General features: G+C 42.7%; 3 protein-coding genes across 5 annotated transcripts; 1 reads left to right on the top strand and 2 right to left on the bottom strand.

Moving 5' to 3' along the window:
* Positions 1-92: 92 nt before the first annotated feature.
* On the top strand, positions 93-9,229 carry phyhip (phytanoyl-CoA 2-hydroxylase interacting protein). Of its 3 annotated transcripts, none has more exons than XM_074669798.1 (5): positions 93-149; positions 4,439-4,616; positions 5,966-6,140; positions 6,345-6,462; positions 7,577-9,229. In XM_074669798.1, exons 2-5 carry the CDS (start codon positions 4,449-4,451, stop codon positions 8,121-8,123), a joined length of 1,008 nt encoding a protein of 335 aa, XP_074525899.1. In that variant the 5' UTR covers positions 93-149; positions 4,439-4,448; the 3' UTR covers positions 8,124-9,229. The 3 variants fall into 3 exon arrangements, with proteins under 3 accessions (XP_074525899.1, XP_074525900.1, XP_074525898.1); XM_074669799.1 differs by lacking the exon at positions 93-149 and adding an exon at positions 1,983-2,169 and having other exon boundaries at positions 7,580-9,229; XM_074669797.1 differs by lacking the exon at positions 93-149 and adding an exon at positions 1,983-2,169.
* Positions 9,230-9,249: 20 nt separating this feature from the next.
* ppp1r3c2b (protein phosphatase 1 regulatory subunit 3C2, duplicate b) lies at positions 9,250-11,085 on the bottom strand. The gene is made up of 3 exons (XM_074669800.1): positions 10,439-11,085; positions 10,251-10,314; positions 9,250-10,102 (listed from the first exon to the last, which is right to left on the bottom strand). The coding sequence occupies exons 2-3, from the start codon at positions 10,268-10,270 to the stop codon at positions 9,250-9,252; spliced, it is 873 nt and encodes a 290-aa protein (XP_074525901.1). The 5' UTR covers positions 10,271-10,314; positions 10,439-11,085.
* Positions 11,086-12,846: 1,761 nt separating this feature from the next.
* Positions 12,847-17,102, bottom strand: gins4 (GINS complex subunit 4 (Sld5 homolog)). The gene is made up of 8 exons (XM_074670696.1): positions 16,832-17,102; positions 16,665-16,751; positions 15,010-15,123; positions 14,804-14,901; positions 14,634-14,722; positions 14,373-14,463; positions 14,149-14,253; positions 12,847-13,865 (listed from the first exon to the last, which is right to left on the bottom strand). The coding sequence occupies exons 1-7, from the start codon at positions 16,928-16,930 to the stop codon at positions 14,157-14,159; spliced, it is 675 nt and encodes a 224-aa protein (XP_074526797.1). The 5' UTR covers positions 16,931-17,102; the 3' UTR covers positions 12,847-13,865; positions 14,149-14,156.
* Between the last annotated feature and the right edge of the window lie 5,011 nt (positions 17,103-22,113).

The following is a 22,113-nucleotide window of genomic DNA, read 5'->3' as shown; positions in this document are numbered from 1 at the left end:
TTAAATTATGAAAATTCTCAAGACTTAAAATGAATACATAAAGGGCAAGATTGGCTGAATAATTCTACCCCAAGCTCCTATACATCAGTTTACATATTTGTATGATTGAATAAAATCACCATGGATGTGCGGTGCAACTTATTCTGATGGTAAGTGTTTCTTACTAATTTAAAATAATTATTTGCTCCATCTCTTGATAGCATTGGTGTATTAACAATGCATCTATTTGCAAAATTTGTAAAGCACTTGATATTTTTGAATATACAAAGCACATATGCAAAAACATAACTGTTATAGCAAAATCTGGGTGCTTAGGGTCTCACATGTGAGTGTTTTATTCATGTGTTGTGTATTTGAACAGGCAGGAACATTAATCACTGTCTTACCTTGACTTGAAAGGCCTTGAACTGATTCAAAAATGGTCACATAGGCTGCCAATCACCAACACCCTTGTAAAACGACTGTTATCTAATACAATAGTTCAAGCTGATATTTTTTCCAGTTGTGTTTCTCCACATGTTTCACAGGAAGCCCAAATATGACAAAGTGTGTATTCATTTTGTATTCAAATCATATCATTTTGTGTTGCATTAACATGAAAAATCTGGAAAATAAATTCAAAGCGTATGCATAGAGATGCGTACATTCATCTTGTTCTGGTCCCATCCTGTGACTGCTGCCTCCAGAACAAGAGGGAGGAATAAATCTCTTAGCTCCTGGCTGTTTCTGACTTCTTTGTTGCTCTGGGCCAGACATCCTCTCCACCCTGATGGTGCCTGGCTCTGCTGATAATGGATGGGACATGGGGATTGTCTACACATAATTTGTCTAATGTTAAAAAATGCTAATGTGTGGGCAGATGAAATACACACAGATATCGCCCTTTGTAGCACATCAGAAGTAGTTTATGTAAATAGGACAACATCCTCTTCAAACAGGCACAGCCAGCGCTCTACTAACACACAGACTATTCCCACCTCTGGAGCTGTGAGGGTTATTTGGACGGAGGCAGAGCGTCATGGCATGACTAATGATTGATGATTGCAATTTAATTACACTCTGAGGGTATCACTTATCTGTGGCTGGCGAGAAAGAAATGAAGCTTTTCAATACAGTTCACAGTCTGAGGAATTATAGCAATATATCTTTGTCATTTTTCAAATATTACATGCTGGTAAAAGGACTCTGCTCTCACTGTGAGTTTATCCCTTTGTTATCTGCCTTGAGTCCATGCCCACGCCTATTGTTTTATCATCAGATTACAGGCGATTATCTGGACGGGGTCTCTCTTTTTAATCTCTAATGAAATCCTAAATGAAGTTGCCCCCCCTGAGGTTGAAAGAGTACACAAACATTGCTTTGAAAAAATGAGTGCCAGTGGAAATCTGCTTACTCTGGACTTACACAGTGGCCTCCCTCGCCTCAGGATTGGCTGAGGGCGGAGGTAGCCCATGGAGTTAAGTCCATATGGCATAACAGTTGGCACATGTATATTTTTGAGGTCTTGATGGTGCTCTATGGAAAGCACTGGGGCATCAATCAGTGTAATCTCTTTTGAATCCTCTGCAGCCACTGGAGCGTGTAAAAAATGCCTCATTTATTTCCTCTCAAGTGCAAACTGTCTCCATATCTGAGAGGTGACGAGCAGCAAAGTGTTCAGTCTATATTAGGAGTGTGTGGTTTCTATGCCCTAAGGGAAGACTTAGTAGCAAGTGTTGTGTGTGTGTGACTGACCAGCGTGAACATGATGCCGACAAGGTTGACTGAGGGTCTCACTTCGGTCACACTCCACTTGGACAAATCATTTTATTTGTGTGTGTGTTTTTAGGTTTTAATTCACCTAGTGCGGCTGTGCATGTGAGTCAAGTAAACATCATCCTCAAAGCCCAGAGCAAAAAATGAGAATGGGAGAGGGAGCGTGAGGGAGAGAGCGTAAGGGAGGTGGAGGGGAGGAGGGTTAGAGTGTTTGTGTGACACAGAGAGGCAGAGGGAGAGAAACAGACGGAGGGAAGAAGAGAGGGAAAGGAGGCTGTGTGTTCGTTTCACCTCCTAATCAGTTTTCCTGGGGGATCTATCATCAGCGGCAGCACAGGAGGCGAGGAGACAAGGGGAAGAAGAAGGAGAAGAGATTCAAATTGGCTCAAATCTTCTGCACTATACATCATATAAGTAAGAAATGACTTCAGATCAGCTGACTTACAAATACATGTAGTGTGTAATCTTTTTTCTTATGCGCTGAAGTTGTAGAGATAGAGTGATGTGATGCAAAAAAGATGTGTTTTATTTAAAGTATCTTTTAAGTTGCATGATTAAAAAAGTCTCATCAGTGCATGACTGTTTCTTGCATGTTCTGCTGTTCATGTGGGATGATATCCAAAGCTAATTTCCTGCATATATTACGTCCCACTGATGCTATTTTATGTGACACTGTGAGGACATTTAAAACAGCAGCATTGACTGGTCTATGAGCTGTGATTGGTGCTTTTTTTTGCTTAATATTTCACGCTTGGTTTAGTTGCGCAGCATGTCAAACTGTGTTAGTCACACAATGTCTCAGCTTGTTTTGTCAAACTTTGAACAATATATCTTTGTGTTTCATACAGTAAAACTAGCCTTTATGAGCTCTTTAGTTTTACAACTGTGCTGAGGAAACTGCGCTTTTTCTGCCTCCCCTCGCAGCCGTTTGGATGTCTTTTAAAGTATTCTCCTTGGAAGAGAAAACATGACTTTGAAGCGCAGAGTTGCTCTCTGTGCCCTGCTCCATATGCATGAAAGCAGCAGCTTCTTTCATGATGCTGTCTCACAGAGAGAAAACAACATCTCTGTGGTGTGAGAATTGTAACCGAGCCCTCGCACACTGCTTGATAAATGATGATTTATGATGTGAGTCTCTGTTGTAATTATTAGTGGGAGCCAGTTGCGTGATTAGGTGAAACAAAGACAGTTTTCAAGCAGGTTTAATTGGCTGATATTTCCCTCTACAGGATGGTTTATACATGAGGGAGATGGGACTGTGTGAATGATATGGAGACCGGCTGCTGAACTGTGCTCACATCTACTTGATCAAAAAGTGGGACACATATAGAAACGTGGGGCTTTGATGACTTGTCCTGTGAGGACCCTTCCTTTTTGCCCCAGTTTCAGCATCTGAAAAGACACCGTGGTGGGAAATGAGAGCAGCAGCTGGATAAGACAGACGCGTGGAAACACACGTGCGTGACGCAACAGACAATCTCTCCCCACTGGCCCCTGTGTGAACGAGCTAGCGCACAAATTTCACAGTTCACAGCCTTTAATGAGCTGCTGCAGCCTGTCCATCACACTGACGGAGGATACCTTAACAGACCTCAGACTGAGACTCTGACACCGCAGCAGACATCTGTACAGGATCACACAGAGAAGAAAAAAAAATAGGAGCATGCCAAGATTGTTTGCTGGGTTATTTTTAGGCGCATCTGTGATTTAGCATATGCTCAGTTGGAGGGCAGTTCTAATAAAGGAAAAATGCAGCGTGCAACATAAAGAGAGCAGCTGTTTTTAGCGGATAAGTGAGAGATTCTTGCAAAGGCAGCTTCAGCAACAATTTGGATGAATGAAAACAAGGTGCAAACTTGGTGTGCATTAAATCTCACAGCAAAAAAAAAGGGGTTGAGCGAAGTGCACACGCTGCAGAGACTTACCATCAGCTCATGGGAGTCGAGGTGACAGCTAATCAAACACAAACACACCCTGACCATCAGATTACCTCCAGCCCCGCACTCAAGGCTGTGTGCAGCCACCTGGATCGAACCACTGATGGGCAACTGAGGAAATATGATCATACATCACCTGCAGCTGATACCTACTTAAACCACCTCTTTCTGCCCAAACAACATTAAATCTGCTGGGTAGATTTCCCCTGAGCTGCAAGGAGCTCACTTGCTCAGCTGTTTTTGAGAGGTTTGCACAGAAATGAGGATGCCTAAGAGTTGGAAAAAGTTACCTTTAGCTTAAATTAGTGCTGAGGGTGCACCTGGGATTTTTATTGTTGACTCCATTCTTGAGGAGGACTGTACAGGACAAGGAGACAGAGGGAGGATGCAGACGTGCGGTTGCTGGGAGACTGCTGTAGGTGGATTATGAAATGTGCGGGGAAAGCAGAGGCCAGTCACTCAGCTGGGAGCGTATTGAGTTGTGTAATGATAGGAAATGTCAGTTAAGGGCAATAAAAGGGGGAGGAGGCCAGAAGAGAGCAGGACGGTGAATAAAACAGACAAATCAAAGGTTAATTAGATTCTGTCTGAGGCGTGTTCAGTCAGGGTGTTTCTGAACTCTCTGAGTGTTTGCTCCGCTCTTTGTGCCACACTGTAATCCCTGTTACCAGATGTCATCACTGATATTGCTGTCCCAGATTACACTCAGTCTAACTCTCATTTTTCATCTCTTGCTTTCATGGCAGGTGACTCATAATGGACGCCCCCCTCTCCACCCCCTGCAACATACAGATCTGTGAGGTCACCTGCGACTCCTTTCGCATCATGTGGGATATGACGCCCCAGGACACAGCCAGAGCCTCGCACTTCTTCATCGACCTGAGCCGCAAAGAAAGCAGAGACCCCAACCGCTTCAAACACAGGGTCAGACAATGTGAAACCACCTTGACTCGCACTCCATGACCTTTGCCTGGATTCATCTTTTCCTCCTGTTGTGCTTTTTGCCACAATATTCCCATACACCCTTTCAAAATAAAAGCAGGCAGCCCGAAGCTGAAAGAATAACAGTGCAGTTGAAGTCTTAGTCGGCTAATAGATTTGTCGAACCACTTTATGGTACTCTGCTTTAGTCTGAGCACAGAAAACAGTGGTTGTGCCCTCTCAGTCACATTCAATTCAAGCAAAAAAAAGGAAAACGAGTCCAGTCAATGGCTTCAGGCCAGTGACTCACTTCTACATTGTTTCCTTTTATAGGGACAAAACTGACAAATTCCTCTGCAGCAAAAGACACTTCTCATGCTAACAAATGTCAAACATCAAATGCATGAATAAGAAATGTGAAAGCTTGATCTTTTTTTAATACTGTTTAGGTTTTCAAGCTTTGAGAGGAGCCGCTTTGTAGGCACATTTAGCTCCCAGCAACTTTCAAGTTGCAGTCCTGAAATCTGCAGATTATCTGCATCCCTGGCATGAAAAACATCCTGGTGTTTACCTAATCTGGTTTAGACCCCAGGCAGTGCTGAAGGGATGGCCACTACGCTGGACTTGGCTGAAATATCTCAACAACTAATTTGATGGATTTCCTTGAACAGACAGTTGTGATCCCCTGTAGGTTATTTGTCTTTGGTGGTTCGCAAAAAAAGCTCTGGCTGCCATGAGTCACCATCTTAATTGTTACCATGTTAGCATGCAGGTGTTAGCATAGCTCTGAGCTATAGAACCAAAGAGAAGACAGGGTTTAGCTTCTTACATTGGTTAAATGTAAAAACGTCTCAATACTCTCAGCAATCCAGCTTTTTGATGTCTAAATTTATCTCCAGAAGCCGGAGCCTTACATTTCCCATCTTCCTCTGCTTCAGATGCGAAGTACTGACTGTAATTATGGTCTATTATTGCAGCTGACATTCACAGCTTTCAGTGAAGTCATGCAGGGTTAGGAGTGAGTAAGTTGCTCCTGAATGGGTGACACGCTCTCTCTCTGTGATACAGAAAGAGGCACAAACAAACTTGCATCAGAGACGTTGCTATGGATGTGTGAGCCTCTGAGCCTGGCGGTTAATTAGCCGAGCTTCTTAGAGGCCTTGGTCAAAACAAAGGCACTGATTTGATAAGATGTGTCCTGGTTACCGCAGCTCGTGCTCTAATTGGAATACTGCGCTAATAAGGAAAAGTTTATGGCTTAACAATTGTATTTACATTTGCTTTGAAGTGCAGATCAAACCCACAGCAGCATCCTGTCCCTAATGCCAGCTCCTTCCTGCTTTGTCCTCCAGGATGTGCCGACAAAGCTGGTGGCCAAAGCTGTGCCTCTCCCCATGGCAGTGAGGGGACACTGGTTCCTCAGCCCACGGACAGAGTACTGTGTTGCTGTCCAAACTGCTGTCCGGCAGCCCGACGGGGAGTACCAGGTGTCAGAGTGGAGCCAGGTGGTGGAGTTTTGCACCGGGGGTAAGTATCACAGATACAGGAGCTCTGATGGTGGAATATATCGAGTCTGACAGCTCCAACCAAAGTTATACAAGAGCAGGACAAAGAGCTGCAGAGCACAGAAGTGACAAAAAAAGAAATTCTGTCTCAGCATTCGTGAGTCATTTGCATTTCAAAGAAGTGCAGACCTCTGAAATGATTTCTTATCTCATATCAACTTTGCAGACTATGCCATGGAGCACCTGCAGCAGCTCCTCGACAAGGCTAAAGGCTCTGCAGGGAGGCTGCTGAAGTTCTCTGTGTTTTATCGAAACCAGCATCCAGACTACTTCAACTATGTCAGGTCAGTGCTGTGCTCCTGTTGTTGTACTGTACACCTGAATGTGTCAAGCATCACCTCAGGGAAAGTTGATCATAAAGGAAATATATATTTAAAAAAATGCTATAAAAAAAACTGTTAACTCCAACAGAAGTGGCTGGTCATTTCTGGTCTCTGTGTTAGCTAGCCAAAGTTTATCTAAAGGTGCAGTGAGGAGGATGCTTTTTAATTGGATTGTAGCGCCACCTTTTTGGCCCAGAGTCTTGCACACACTGTTGTGAAGCCATGGCTTTTAACAAGCTGTGTGTTTTAAAATTAAATTGAGATTGGATCAAAACAAATTTTCAAATACAACTCGACGAGGTGAGGTATTTATCAGTACAGTTACGTAGCGCTGTGGCTTGAAACCTGACCATCAAGCAAACGTTGTCAGTTTGTACAGAAGTTTAGTAGCTGCTCATATTTAGCGGTAGTGACAGCCTGGTGCTCTGAGACATGTCAGTAATGTGTAATGTCCTGCCGGTCATCTACCAAGCAGAGCTAACGTAACTTCACTCTTCATTTTATTGATAGACTCTCAAGTTTGAACAGACCACTGCAGAATAACTGCTGACTGTGAAACAGTTTAGCTCATGTGTTAGCCTTTAGCTTGGGCTGTGTCACTCACCCGTTTAGCTTTCTTCTGCTCTTCTGTCAATTTTCTGTCTGACAGTTAGGCTCCTGTGCCACCATCACTACAAAATTAATCACAGAAATTGTTTTAATCGGAGAAAAACACGAATCTCTCTTGTCATTATGATTAACTTTTGTCAGCCAGCGTGGTGTTGCCATAGAGACCCAGACGTGCCGTAAATAAATCTGGTCCTGGTCAACCCGATTTGGAAGCTAAGAACTTGCATTTAGAAATAACCTGTATTGGTGCTGAGAATCTCATTTTAAAGTGTGGATTGCAACCAGGCATATATGTAGAAGGGAGACTTTTTAAAGATCAATTAGCAACTCCTCACAGCCTCTTCGAGAAAAGAAAGAAATCTGTTGTATCCACCTGTAGTGAATCCAAATCTTGTAGTTGTTTTTTTTTAAGTCTGATTTTTCTATAAATGTGATGTTCATAATGTGTCTTTGTATCTTGGATTAGAAGGGAATGTGGGAGTCTGATGCGTCCAGCTCTTAAAGACACCAGCGGGAGTCACGGCTCGCCCATCAACGGTAAACTGGAAGGAGTGTTCTTCAGCTGCAACACTGAGTTTGATACAGGCCTCCCTCCCAAAGACTCTCCGTACGGCCCCCTGCGTTTCCAGATCCCAGCTGGACATCTGCTGAACCCCAACATCAGCCTGTACTTTGCAGACTTCTACTGCATGTACACAGCCTATCACTACGTAGTACTGGTGCTGGCCCCTGTTGGCTCTGCAGGAGACACCTTCTGCCGCACCCGGCTGCCTATGCTGGACTTGGGCTCCAACCCCTTCCTAACGTACATTGAACCCCAGGGGCCGGGGGAGGAGCCTTTATTCTGCCATGCCAGTGATGTCATCCTTGAGGTGCTTTTCACAGAACCGGTCCACTTGGATCAGGGCAGCGTGGAGCAGATCAGCGGGCACCACCAGCTCAAGAGCCTGACCACTGCCAACGCCAAGAAGGACCCGAGCTGCAAGGTGTGCAACATCAGCGTGGGGCGCTGAGGGAGATGCCGAAGTGGGATGAGACAAAGATGTGTTTGGACCTACTGAACCAAGAGAAACGGTGTTATAAAGGACACAGGAAGTAGAGTCCATCATGTGTAGGCCAGCACACAGTGGAAAGAGCCCACCTGTCAGGGTGTGTGCATGCTGCTGCCCCTCTCCCGTCCTGCCTCCAGTAGAGTAGAAGTATTTTAAAAGAAGATTTGACAGTGTGTCCTGCAGATGTTCATCATGATCACAGCTGGAGAAACAGTTTACATTAATCCACTGCTAAAAAAATCTGAAGTAGGTACTTGATAGGTGTTAGTTGACCTCATTTGTGGAGGATAATCTGAACTCTGGTGTTTTTGTGGAGTTTTCTGTCACTTTATCCAAACATTTGGGGATTTTTTTTTTCCTAAGTGTTACATTTCAGTTTTCATTATGATGGACCAATAGTTTGTTGTGATTTTGTTTTCCCTGTCTGACACAACCCAGGAGTGCAAATGCTGCAGTTTTGCCCCCTTTTATATGTTAATGGTTTTAAATGTCAGAGGTAATACCACGTGTTACAGTTTGTACTTTCTAAATGCACTTTCCGTAAAGTCACTGCCAGATGTTCTGTCTTTTAAAAAGGACTGTATAATCTCCAAATATCTTATATTAATGTGTTTCTGCACCCTCCTGTCAAACACTGTAATGCCTCTCAAAGCTTGTGGAAAAAAATACATGGAGTTATGATCTCTGACAGCAAACCTCTGCTCTCTAAACAGAGCTGAGCTAAGATTAGCTCCGCTCTCGCTATGGGGCTTGTGTTTGTCCCTGCCTAATAATCTCTGACCTATATGGGAATCCCAGCAATGCCCACAGTGAAAGGATCCCCTCCCTGGTGTATGACAGTATGACAGTAATGCAGGAAGGGGGAGAGCGGCCAAAGAGTCATACGTGACAGACACAAGAGAATGGTTACAAAGGTGACTGAATGTGAAAGAAAACTGGAGACGATGACAAGTTTTAGAAATGTTTTTACACAAAACAGTCAAGAAGTTTAAACAAACATGGACTCATTTAGAGTGAAAACCACAAAAAAAGTGTATATTATCTTTTTAAAGGAGCAGGAATCACTTTTAAGTTGATTTAGGCCCTTTCATATGGATTTTCTTCCACAACAGAGGTGTGAGCTGACGCACACAGTGATGCTGTAATTTTGGCCGTTGTTGTTGTCCCAGAAAGGCTCTCTCTGCCCTCCTGGTAAATACCTCAAACAGAACTCGATCTTTCTCTTGGCATCGAGCACTTTAGGAATGGTAATGTTGAATTCAAAGATGTCTGTCTGAGGTCCCCCGAAGCGTTTCTGCAGGTACGTACATGGCACATCTCTGTAACTCTGCCAGGAGTCAAAGGTGATGCGAACGCTGACATCCTTCTGGAAGCTGGTGTTTCTCACTCGGACGGTTCCTTGTATGGTCAGATCTGTAACGCTGCACTTCTCCAGGATTACCATGCTTTCTGCCAGCTTGGCTCGAAAGGCCTGGAAATCTGCCGAGGGCTGTGGGAAGCCCAGTTTGAGACGTGTTCCCGGGCAGCAGGTGCTGACGGTGCAGCTGTAGCCGTCCTCTGTCATGCTTCCCAAATCCTGCAGGGACGGCAGGGGGTCAAGGTCAGATTGCTCCTCTTCATCCGAAAACTCTCGCACGGCCGTTAAAGACAAACCCCGGGAGTCGGCAAAGACAACGTGTTTGTTTTTGATTGGGATCCAAACGTCATCTTCATCCTCATCATCTAAGTTGTTCAGGAGGTGGTTCAGAAATGCCTGGTGAAAGATGTCAGAGGATAGCTGATCTGCAGCTGGGGGGCGGATGCAGGGACGCTGTGGCTTGAGGATAGGGACCCAAAGATGAGGACAGAGTTGTTTACGCTGGTTTAAGCACAGTGTGACAGCAAGCTCAGCAAGTCCAGCTGACTGAGCTGCTGACCTGAGGTCAACCACAGGCAGGACACTGGGACGGAAAGGAAACAGATGCACAGAAGTGAAATCAAAAATTTGTACGTGTCGTAACTGTGAAAGGAGTGGGATGTTGGGAGCATTGAGGACAAGATTCAAGCAACAGAAACTGAACACCTTGCAATGACAGAAAGTGCATTTACCTTGCACTGGTCATAGGCATTATGGCCGACTGGTGTTCATAAAATCCTAACTTTGGATGAGGTTCTAAAAAATAAGAAAAACAGCATGCATCAGGAAGATTTAATGCCGTTCAATTTCAATTTATGTTCATCACTTTGAAGCTGTGATGTAACAAAAAAAGAAGTCCATGCTCTAAAATCAGACTTACACACTTCCATGGGCTGCACGTTGTCATCTGTAGTCTCAGTCATCCCTTTGCCCGCAGCAGAACTCAGCCCAGGATCCTATTTATACTACCTCAGTTAAAATGACATGTTGTTAACTCCTCCCTCTCTCCTCTCCTGACCAATCAGCTCAGTCTTTTGGTTTTGTGCTCCTCTAAGGATGTCCTGGACGTCCCTTTCTGAGTAACAGAAACTTAATATTCATAATTTAATGTCAGAACCAGAAATGTGTTAAAAATGAAGGTAATCTGTCTCTGTGCTGTCCGGATGTCTCCATGTTTTCCTGCTTGGTATAACTCTGCTCTGCATTGTGGAAACTATTCCAGACATGCAGGCTCTATTCTCAGACCTGGCTGGTTCCTGTCCTGGTGGGACCGCTACCACACAGCCTGTCAGTATTTGATACACACGGAGAGCGGCCTGATTATAAACAACATTCAGCATGCCTGTCATAGATCTGAGGATCATATTTAAGAATCGCTCCATGTACATGTCAACACATTGCGTTACATGAACGTTTACACACTTCAGATCTGCTGTGAAATGGAGCTCTAGTTTGATCTGTTATTAGATTATAAAGTCCAGAGAGCTGACTGATTTAAAACTGTTCTGTGCTGCATTTTATCAACGATAAAATAAATGCTTTTACAAGTCTTCAGCCTTGTACAGACATTTTGATTTTCCTCAAATCAGCACTTTGAGCATTTTGCAGAGCTGTGTGTTTACTGTCAATACTCCATTACACACTCTAAATGCTTCTCTGCATGGTTTCATGTGTGCAGTCATGCAGGGTTTAATTCGGGTTAGATAATCTCTCCTTAATTTTATCATATTCCTCTTCCTCTTGGTCCCATGGGTAAGTGTTGTCCCAAAGTAGGGTGATGAAACACTGGTAGGAGGAATCACAAAACACCTTCCAAAACCAACATCTACTTACAATTTCATATTTAATCTGTTGTGTAAAATTATAAACAAAAACATGGATTACATTTTGTATAAAACCATGGAAATAGAAAGTGTTTGATCTATTTCTCCACATTTCTTTGAAGCCACAAGAGGTGTATAATCCAGGAAAACACTGAATCAGTTGGGGCAGATTTATTCAGGAAATATGCAATATGTGCACAAAGGTAGTCTAATTTTCTACCAATCAACTAAATAAAGTATCTAAGGCAGGGGTCTTCAACGCTTTTTATACCAAGGACCCCCTAACTGATAGACAGACGTAGCAGAGACTCCATTAAAGATATATATAGTGTGTTATTTTGAACAAGGCCTAATACTATGTAAAAACACACCCTCTTAATGTACATTCAGTTCTGGGGAATCTGACAGAGCCAGTATGAATCATGTGACAGAGGCGGGTCTTCCTCTGTCTGAATGAGTGAGCGCTGAGTGAACCTGTGTGCCGTCTGAGAGAGCCGCTGTGCTGCTAAGTGTGATCATTTCTGACTGAAAGAAAACATCTCAGGCCTCCATACACCCATTGGTGTTCAGAGAGTAAGGAGATCAGAATGGCAGACACTTTATCCTCTTTTAAAGACACATTTTTATAGATGTGCTTTTATCAGAGATTTTAGAAGTGACAGTATCATGGGCAGTAATTTAATCCTTTTAGATTTTTTTTATCCTATGTTGTTTTAATTTTTTCAATCCTTAATGCTTTTATTTTTACAGATGTTTTCCTTTCTTTTATTGGTGATGGTTCTTAGTCTTTTATATATTTTAATATTTTTCCTCACATTTCTCTTTTACCTCTCTTTCATCATTTAATTTCTATTCATTAAATCTTTATTTCTTTTTTTACTGGTTGCTTTTATGATGTATAGCACTTTGTTACTTTGTTTTGAAAAGTGCTATATAAATAAAGTTTATTATTATTATTATTATTATTATAAAAATGGTAACATTTGGGAAAAATTACTTAAAAATACAAAAATGCCCTATCAACCAAAAACTGACACAGACCCCCAGTACTATCTCTGCAGAGCCTCTAGGAGCTGTAGATCCCCTGTTGAAGACCTTTGATTTGAGGCCTTTTTTTTTAAATTATTTTAGCTTGTTCTTGGATTGGTGTATTCCCAGTAAAGCTGTCAGTCTTTGTCAATGGTACTGTGGAGGTCAGCTGAAGAGTAGAACGGATTTTAAGGTCAACTGCGCAACCACGACTTGAGAAATCAAACAATTTTTTTTTTTTATATAACATGTAACACAAAGATGTTTCATGAAACCCAAGAATAACTGACAGAAAAATTATCAAATGCAGAAACACTTAAAAAAAAGAAGAAGATATTACTCATAACTTTTAATTAACCAAAAAAATTTCAGAGAAAAAAATTGTTAATATTTTTAAAAAAGATAAAATATTTCACCTTTTGTGAATTTTGCCATAGTTTTATGTAATACTTTCTTCGTTCTGTGATTTTTGTTTTAAGCATGCCATGAAATGCCATTTATTGAATTTTTATGCAAAAGACCTTCAGGGCCACCGTACAAGTCAGCTCCTATTAAACTCAGCTTTCCAAACCAACTCTCCCTCGGTTGGTTATTAGTTCCAATTACTAAGCAATTTGTGTGAGGGCAAAAATAGTGGGCAATGATTCCCCCTCTCCACATCTTACGTAACAAAGACTTTACAAAATCAACTCAGACTGAAGACAATGTTCTACATGTCTGTTTAACTCAAAACTCACCCTGAAGAAAGTTTGTGTTGCTAAATTTGTCTTTGGAGGAAGAAGTGCAGCTAAAGCAGCAAATGCGGAAAGAGACAGTGGAGCTGAAATCAAGCAGAAGTTTTACAATTTATGACTGAAAACATTTCACATGAGTGTTAATCTCATATGAACATGAGGAGCAAAACAAACACAGCACACACACACACACACACACACACACACACACACACACACACACATTAATGTACACTTTGGCACTCATGATGCCAGGGGAGCTGATGAAATTTCACCTTCAGGCGATTTGACGCATCTTGTTATCAAGCAGCAGAGGAAACTGTCCAACAATGCGAGTCATCTGGATAAAGTAGCAGGATGAACCATAAATTACCAGATTAGTTAGCCTGGTATCGACCAGTCACACTGACGTCAACACACCAGAAGACAGTATTATTACAAAGCCAAAACTGTACTGATGATAGAAAAAAAAAAGGGTCCAAAAATAACACTTGAGCACCACAAACGCTGCTCTGGTTCTTTCCAGCAGCGACTCGAAGACATGGTGCCATGAAAGTCTTCGTTTGCACCCCACAAACAAGAGTGCCAAAGATGAGAGGTTTCCCAGATGAAGAAGTGTTTGCTGATGAGGCTTCATATTACGGAAATGTTACAAAATGTAGGTCACTGCTCTTTGATGACCTCTTGGAGCCAAAACAGAAATCCACACCAACAGAGAAACCTGTGACATAAAAATACTCATGAGTGAGCAGCCAAACAAAAAGTCCATGTACTCTAAACATACAGTATACATCCTCTTTAAAGCACTTTTAGTCATTGAGTGCTGCCGTGACACAAAAAACACTGCCAAAAGAGGAGCTAAAAATAAATCCAGATGTCACTACAAAGCAGCTGCTTCTGCAAGATCTGCAGAAATGAATAAGCAGATGAAAGTGTAAGAGGGTTTGTGAGGACAGTGTTGAGGTGATGAAAAAGACAACTCAGTTGAACTCGATGCATCTTACCTCCACATTCAAATTAAGTGCACCGCTCCACTCGAGACAAGCGGGGCTATAGTTCGATACCGCATTAGGTGCTGAGAGCCCTCATCCAGGTCCACAACATACTCTCTGAAAGTGAGAGGACACATAATGAGAGCACTTTATTCAGTTTCAATGCACAAAAAAAACCAGCTGTGACTGTAAATTGTAAAGCTGCCACCTAGTGACAGCAGTGACAACAGACGTACCTCTGATCATCAGTTTCAGGTTCAACGAGGATGTTATCCTGCCTCTCCTTCACCCGCAGAAACACAAAGGAGTCCAGGCAGGGCTCCGGCACTGAAATGACACAAGGACACATCAGAGTTAGAGTGACAGTCACAAAATGTCAGAGAAAATACCACCATCTGTCAGCGCATACTAATGGCAATATTACCAGCAGGGATCATAGGAGGCTGACAAAATCCAAAGAGAGTTTCTGAAGTTGGAGAGGAAAGAAGAAATTTTACCTGCTTTGAGCATGTCTACTGTCTGCAGGTTGGGGGGCATCCGCTTTAACGCCACAGCCTTCAGGTAGGATTCTGTGTTGGCATAGTATCTGTAAGGCAGATAAACATTTGTTTGCAACCATAGAGTCATAAAAACATCAACATCTTTGGTTCTGCTCCTCTGTACTCACTCTTTGGCAAAGGCAAACTCCTCAGGCGAAAGCAGCGATGGATCTCCCTCCCCTCGGGACCTTTCCCTCTCCAGGACATGTGGGAAAAACTTTTCAATCTACAGATAACAGAACAGCAAAAAAAAAAAACCCAAGGATGTTTAGTCGGCAGCCCCTGATTGTGATGAGAGCTTTATTTTCTGCGCTGCGGTGTTGACTGGACTGACCTTCTGCAGACGAGAGCGCAGGTAGCTGCTGAGCACGAAGCGTATCCTGTCGATTTCCATACGATGGATGCTGGCTTTTGCGTCACCTTTCTTCACTCGCTGCAAGTTGGCTTCCTGTCGAAAGAAAGGTGAGAATACGGTCAGAAATACACAGTCACCTTGTAAAAATAAGCACACATTTAGGGTATTTTAAAATAAATTCAAAGTTATTTTAGGAAAACCTTCAATTTTGCAAAAGAAGTCAGTTTTTGAGCAGGATTTGCTCTGGGACGTAATGTTCACATGTATGTTCTTGCTTTTTCCATCTATGACGTTGAAGTAGTGTCTGTATACTTCCTGAAAATCACAACTTTAACCCGACAAACTGCTACGAACTTGCGCATATTAAATTTGTGGCTTCTTTTCTGTGTCAGGCAAAACAAGCCAAGGCGGATAGACCTGTCAACCCACCTTTTTTGTAGTATGGTCCAGTCATCTCTAATATAATATCAAGTAAAAGCAAGTCACTGCTCTTTGTGGCGTACAGTCAAACCTCAAAAAAGCTAAAGTTAAAGACCTGTCAACATGACTATAACCTTCATTACTTGTGCGTCTGCCACTTTTCCCCACATTTTATTTGCAGCTCCTTTCTTGTGCCTGGCTGAGCAAGCCAGGTCGGATACATACTATAGTAACGTGGCTCTTCTCACTGTTGGCAACGGTAAAGACGTTACAACATTTGAAGCAGTAATTAATTGGATTACCCCACTGGAAAAAGTAACAACTCCTCAGATTCTTTTACCCTTTAACTTTTACTTTTTAAATACAAAGGATATGAAAACTATCTACTTTTTAAGGGCTTCTTATCAGGTGAGTTGGCCAGCCAATCAAACACAGCGATATCATGGTCAGCAGATCATTCAGTATAAGTTTTGGCACTGTGGGCATGCACTTAATCCTTAATCCTGGAGAGGAACCTGGTATCATCATAAACCTTTTCAGCAGACGGGAAAAAAAGACTACTTGGCAATCTCCTGGTAGACACTGTGGAAACTTCACACTGGACTTAAAAGGCCTTGTTGGACGTCAGAGGTACTGGAGTTGAAACCTCTTTCCTGAAGATGCCTTTGCATGGTGGATCTTGATGCACTGACACTAGCCCTACTCCACTCCTTGTGCTGCTCTCAAGAGTTCTTGGATCTACTTTTCTGGATGATCCTCTCAAGGCTTTTCTTTCCCAGTCAGCTCTCCTTCAGTATGGATACAGCACTGTTTGAGCAACAGACCTTTAGCTTAGCCTCCTTGTGGAAGTGGATGGTTATTGTCTCCTGGACAACTGTCAAGTTAGCAGATTACCCATGAATGTGGTCATGTGTACTGAGCTGGACTGAGAATTTACTCAAACAACAAAATCAAACCTCACAATATCTTTAATTGTTACTTTATAAACATTTTTAACTTTAGGCTTTAATACCGTATTCTGTTTATCTTATAAGTCTTGAATAAATTAAAATTTCACTTTCTTAAATAACTAACTGAAAATATTGATTTGTATTCTAATATTTCTAATTATTAAGGTGTACCTACCCTTGTGCAGTTTTAACGGAATGACCTAACATTTGTTTCTGAGCACACATTAAACACAGCCAAAGGAGATATCTTGTTGTATATATTACCATGTGAGTGAGCTGCTCCATCACACACTCCACCACCTCTGACTTGTTTTCCAGCAACTCCGGGGAAAACTTCTCGTTCAACCAAGCCTGTGAGTGACAGACATATATTTTTAATTTAACAAACTGTAACTTTAAAAAAATTTGAGGACATAATTCGCTCCACTCACTTCTTCCAGTTTAGCGATCAGCTCCGCTGGAGTCATAACATCCTCCTGGCTGTCATCTTGGTAGGCATCGCTGCCGTCATCAGACAAAGCGTCCGACATTTTTCTCTATAACGTCAACAGACAAAATACTGTTCACGCGCCAAACTCGAGTTTAACTGCTCTGAACTACAGCTTAAAGCGGCGAAATGGACCAGGTTGATACAGTTTACATGAGAGAGCGCGACAAGCCTCCACCACAGCCTCTCATGATATTAGGATGTTCTTGTTTATGATTTTTTCCCGCCACTGGGATAATTCTCGCGAGACGTATGAAGAACCCTAAACCCCGCGTACTGCCTTAAAGGTACGATACCTCACGAATCGTGGAGCATGTACGGCAGTAATGGGTCCTAAAAACAAACACTTTGATTTAGTAGACATATATATTGGTATTAAATTCAATACTTGAAGATTAATTTTCACTTTTGGCCTGCTTAAACGTAATTTTATCACTACTTTTGAGCATGGACCTCCTGACAGTCTGAAGTCAGGGACTCTTCAGCAGCTTGACACGTCAACAATTTACCACAGGCTGGAAAAAAACGGTTAGTATATTTAGAGGAGTACAAAGAAATAAAGAATTAATTGATAAATTCAGAGTCAGTTAAAGTCTGTTAAATCTACCTCATAAATAGGATATCCCCTTCTTCTTGTCTTTTTTAAACTCATTTTTTATTGTTTACCTGGAGCCTAATAGAAATTATCAAAAATTCCAAAAATGCTTCCAAAACAATCTGGTTGATTTAAAGTAAAAAAGTTTAAAAAAAAAAAAAATGAAGAAAAGAAAAAAAACAAGGGAAGAAAGAAAGAGAGACTTTTTCCAGGACTTCTCTAAATGAAATGAAATGAAATAAGAACAGTTAAACACACACACAAAAAAAGTCAAATTCAAAACCAGCCTTGAAAAAGTTTTATAGGATAAATCCCAATCCTCCCCCCTTTAAAAACCGTTTGTCCTCAAATTCCCTGGAAAAGAAAAAAAAAAACCTCCCCGCTAAACTAGGTTAGGGTAACATTATTGCGACAAAATCCCAACCTCTATGCCCTTAAATGTACAACAACATCAATTCCATTCAGTAGTGATTGAAGGTGTAGTTTCCCTAATAAATAAATAAAATGTGAACTTTTACAGGAATAATCCCTCTCAGTCATCTCCTATCAGACCTTTTAGATGAAATTCAGTCTTTTTCTGCCTCAAACTTCTCCTCAGCTCCTATGTTGATGTTTTGGTTGTTTTAGGACGTTCCAGGGAAGAGGAGGCGTGGTTACATCAGTCAATCACAGCGCACTCATTTTAAGTGTTGATTAGGAGTGGAAGAGGCTATCCCAGCATGGAGCAGGAGAAACACAACTAAAGTGAAACAAAACGCCTAACAGATTAAGCTCCTTTGCTCAACCAGGGTGTTACGACCCTGGCTCAGGGGAGGCAACATAGGAGACATTAAGTGAAGTTTCAACAATCATTTATTACAAAAAACTGAACGAAAAGACCAGAACAGATTCAGAGGAGCTGCTGCCTTGCTGCTGATCCTGGCTGCAGTGTGAGAGAGAGTGTGGGAGGAGCCAAGCAGTGGCTTTTGAAGCCAGCTCACAGGTGCCAGGGATCAGGAGCGAAGCAGGTATGGAGGTCCAAGGTGGCCTCAAGATAAAACAGAAACAAAACATTAGTGGCACATAACACCTCCTCCCATAAATGGGTTGCCCCAAGGCAAGCCATAAAGTAGCACTCAAACAACTATTATTTAAGTGAGCTGAACTAATATTTTCAAACTTTTTCTCTTTTTCTTTGTGTGTTAAGAATCACTCACGACCTTGAGAGAGAGTCTGCAACAATGTTGTCCTTCCCCCGGACATGCACGAAAGTGAGGTTGAACTCTTGCAGGAACAGGCTCCATCGCATCAGGCGGCTGTTTGAGTTTTTCATCCTGTTAAGGAAAACCAAAGGGTTGTGATCTGTATAGACCACCAGGGACTGGCTGGAGGACACATACACACCAAAGTGAATCAGGGCAAGAACCAGAGCTAAAGCCTCTTTTTCAATAGTTGAATAATGCTTCTGATGCGCGTTGAATTTTTTTGAAAAATACGCTAAGGGACGTTCAACAACTGACGAATCATCCTGCAGAAGCACAGCCCCAACACCAGCGTCGCTCGCATCAACAGCCAACTTAAAAGGTCGGTCAAAATCTGGTGCAGCAAGAACCGGAGCACTTGCTAGTAAAGCCTTCAAGTTCTCAAAAGCGACTTGACAGACCCCTGTCCAGACAAACTGCACTTTAGGACTAAGCAGGTTTGTTAACGGGGCAGCAACAGATGCAAAATTCCTGCAAAAACCCCTGTAGTAACCAGCCATCCCTAGGAAACGCTTTAGCTCACGACGCGAACTCGGGACACCAAAACTTAGAATGGCCTCCACTTTGGCACTAATTGGGCAGACCTTTCCACACCCAACAACTTTCCCTAAATAGGTTACAGTTGCCTGTCCGAATTCACATTTGGCAAGATTTAATGTCAAGTTGGCTGCAGCAAGTTTCCTGAACACTTCCTCAAGCTGGGACAAATGCTGCGACCAGTCAGAGCTGTAAATGACTACATCGTCCAGATAAGCTTCACAGCTTGTCACATCTCTCAGCACTTTGTTCACCAAGCGCTGAAAAGTTGCAGGTGCATTCCGCATCCCAAATGCCATAACAGTGTACTGACAAAAATCATCAGGGGTCACAAAAGCAGAGATTTCACGAGCCCTATCAGTAAGAGGGACTTGCCAGTAACCTTTGAGGAGGTCCAACTTTGTGACAAAAGTGGCAGAACCTACCCTGTCAATGCAGTCCTCCAAACGAGGAAGAGGAAAACAGTCTGGTTTTGTTACCGAGTTAACTTTTCGAAAGTCAGTACAGAAACGCGGTGTCTTATCTGACTTATCAACAAGCAGACAAGGGGAGCTCCACGAACTAGCACTAGGCTCTGCTATGCCATGCTGAAGCATGTAATCAACTTCTCGCCTTAAGATCTTACGCTTCTCAGGGTTCACTCTGTAAGGGTGTTGTTTTACAGGAGCAGCATCACCAACATCAATGTCATGCTTCAGAACGGTGGTACAGGAAGGCACATCAGAAAAAAGGAGAGGATATTCCTGAATCAGCTCAATGACACCTGAGCGCTTCGACAAATCCAGGTAAGAAAGGTGGGCGTCTAGATTTGTGAGGATTGTGGAGTTCGGCAACCTAGCCTGTGATTTTTCTGAGATAATGGCTGCACCATCTGCCTCTTTCTCACCCACAGGAGCAACATGGCCTACAACTGCCACAGGCTTGGCCTCAGAGGGTGTAGCCTGGTTCCTCTCACAGTAAGGTTTCAACAGGTTGATATGACATAAGCGTGCCTTACGCTTCCTGTCTGGAGTTTTAACCAAGTAATCAACCTCCCCAACCTGACGTTCCACAATGTAAGGCCCGCTGTATCTGGCCTGCAAAGCAGATCCTGGAATTGGCAAAAACAGGAGCACTTTATCACCTGGAGAGAACGCTTGATCTTTAGCCTTCCTGTCATACCAACCCTTCATCTTCGCCTGGGCTTCCCCCAAGTTTTGCTTGGCTAGTTCGCATGCCCTGCTAAGCTTAGACCTGAAATTGCACACAAAGTCTAAGACATTAGTAGGAGAGGTTTGGTTAGCTAGCCAATTTTCTTTCAGGAGCTTCAAGGGACCACGCACAGTATGGCCAAACACAAGTTCAGCTGGGCTGAAACCAAGAGACTCTTGTGTCACTTCTCTGGCAGCAAAGAGGAGTAGAGGAGTTCCCTCATCCCAGTCTTTCTCAAATTCTTGACAGAAGGCTCGCAGCATTGTCTTTAAAGTCTGATGGAACCTTTCCAAGGCTCCCTGAGACTCCGGATGGTATGCTGATGAGGTGCAGTGCTGGATAGACAACTGCTGGAGTACCTGAGTGAACACACGAGACATGAAATTTGACCCTTGATCAGTCTGAACGATCCTTGGCAGACCAAAAAGAGTGAAGAACTTGATAAGAGCCTTGGAGACCGTTGTAGCAGTGATACGCCGCAGAGGGATGGCTTCAGGAAACCTGGTAGCAGCACACATGATGGTTAACAAGAACTGGTTACCAGATTTAGTACGAGGAAGTGGGCCAACACAATCAACCATGACATGCTCGAATGGTTCCCCAATAGCAGGAATTGGGTATAAAGGAGCAGGAGGTATTTTCTGGTTGGGTTTTCCAACACTCTGGCACACATGACAAGTTTTACAGTACTGGGTGACATCAGATTTTATACCCGGCCAGAAAAAGTGCCTCAAAACTCGGTTCAAGGTTTTCTTCACTCCCATATGTCCTGCAAGACAGTGATCATGGGCCAGACTCAAGATTTCAGGACGAAACTTTCTTGGAACAACAACTTGGAATACAGTACCCCAGTCATCATGACAAGACATCTGAGGAGGGGTCCACTTCCTCATCAACACTCCCTCATCAACAAAGTATCCACATGAAACACCTTTTGCTGCATCCTGTTCAACCACCTCTTCAAAAAGCTTGGACAAGTCTGGGTCATTTTCCTGCTCAAATTTTAACTCAGCACGAGAGGGAAACACTTTATTGAACCCAAGGGTTACATCCTTAGCAAAGAAAGTGTCTGAAAGAGTAACCTCAGAATCACAAGCTCTGTCTCTGACTTTTTTTGACATGGCCCGAGTGGTCACACACACAGGAAAAGTGTCTGGATACTGTTTTTCAAGTTCATCAGGAGTTTCAGAAACATCAGGAGAAGGGACTACATGAGGTGCAGCTGCAACTCTATCTCCAGCTAAATCATTTCCAAGGATGAAGGACACACCATCAATTGGAATATGCGGACAAATGGCTACATCAACATTACCGGAAACCAGGGCAGTTTGTAGATTTAGGCGATGCATTGGCAAATGCAAATAACCACCACCAAAACCTTCAACAAGGGCATAAGATCCCAGAGAGGACTTCTTACTGAATGAAAGGAAATCTTGCAGAATCAGGGACTGAAAAGCTCCAGTATCTCTCCAGATTTTGATTGGTTGCATACTGGTAGGATCAGAATCCAATGACACAAACCCATCCATTAAAAAAGATGAGGAGCCAGCAAGCTCTGCCTTTTCAGACTGACACTTCTTCACTCTCTCCAGGGTGGGGTTTTCGACAGTCTTAATCAAGGCTACAGGCTTAACAGATTTCTGCTTCTTACCCAAAACAGGA

This window comes from Halichoeres trimaculatus, unplaced genomic scaffold, assembly GCF_033239565.1.
Source record: "Halichoeres trimaculatus isolate MK-OKI-2021-1 unplaced genomic scaffold, fHalTri1.1 fHalTri1_scaffold_5, whole genome shotgun sequence".
Taxonomy (NCBI): Eukaryota; Metazoa; Chordata; class Actinopteri; order Labriformes; family Labridae; genus Halichoeres; species Halichoeres trimaculatus.
Note: the sequence above shows the minus strand (reverse complement) of the source record. Positions and strands in the feature narration are given on the sequence as shown.

What these genes read in the sequence shown, in the direction of transcription:
- phyhip (XM_074669798.1), top strand. Translation starts at nt 4,449, where the DNA reads ATGGACGCCCCCCTCTCCACCCCCTGCAACATACAGATCTGTGAGGTC. An exon ending in CCAACCGCTTCAAACACAGG is followed by an intron (nt 4,617 to 5,965) that starts GTCAGACAATGT and finishes TTTGTCCTCCAG; the next exon opens with GATGTGCCGACAAAGCTGGT. An exon ending in GACTACTTCAACTATGTCAG is followed by an intron (nt 6,463 to 7,576) that starts GTCAGTGCTGTG and finishes ATCTTGGATTAG; the next exon opens with AAGGGAATGTGGGAGTCTGA.
- ppp1r3c2b (XM_074669800.1), bottom strand. Translation starts at nt 10,270, where the DNA reads ATGCCTATGACCAGTGCAAG. An exon ending in ATGCCTATGACCAGTGCAAG is followed by an intron (nt 10,103 to 10,250) that starts GTAAATGCACTT and finishes TTTCCGTCCCAG; the next exon opens with TGTCCTGCCTGTGGTTGACC.
- gins4 (XM_074670696.1), bottom strand. Translation starts at nt 16,930, where the DNA reads ATGTCGGACGCTTTGTCTGATGACGGCAGCGATGCCTACCAAGATGAC. An exon ending in TGGAGCAGCTCACTCACATG is followed by an intron (nt 15,124 to 16,664) that starts GTAATATATACA and finishes TTCTTTCGACAG; the next exon opens with GAAGCCAACTTGCAGCGAGT. An exon ending in CCTGAAACTGATGATCAGAG is followed by an intron (nt 14,254 to 14,372) that starts GTACGTCTGTTG and finishes TCTCACTTTCAG; the next exon opens with AGAGTATGTTGTGGACCTGG.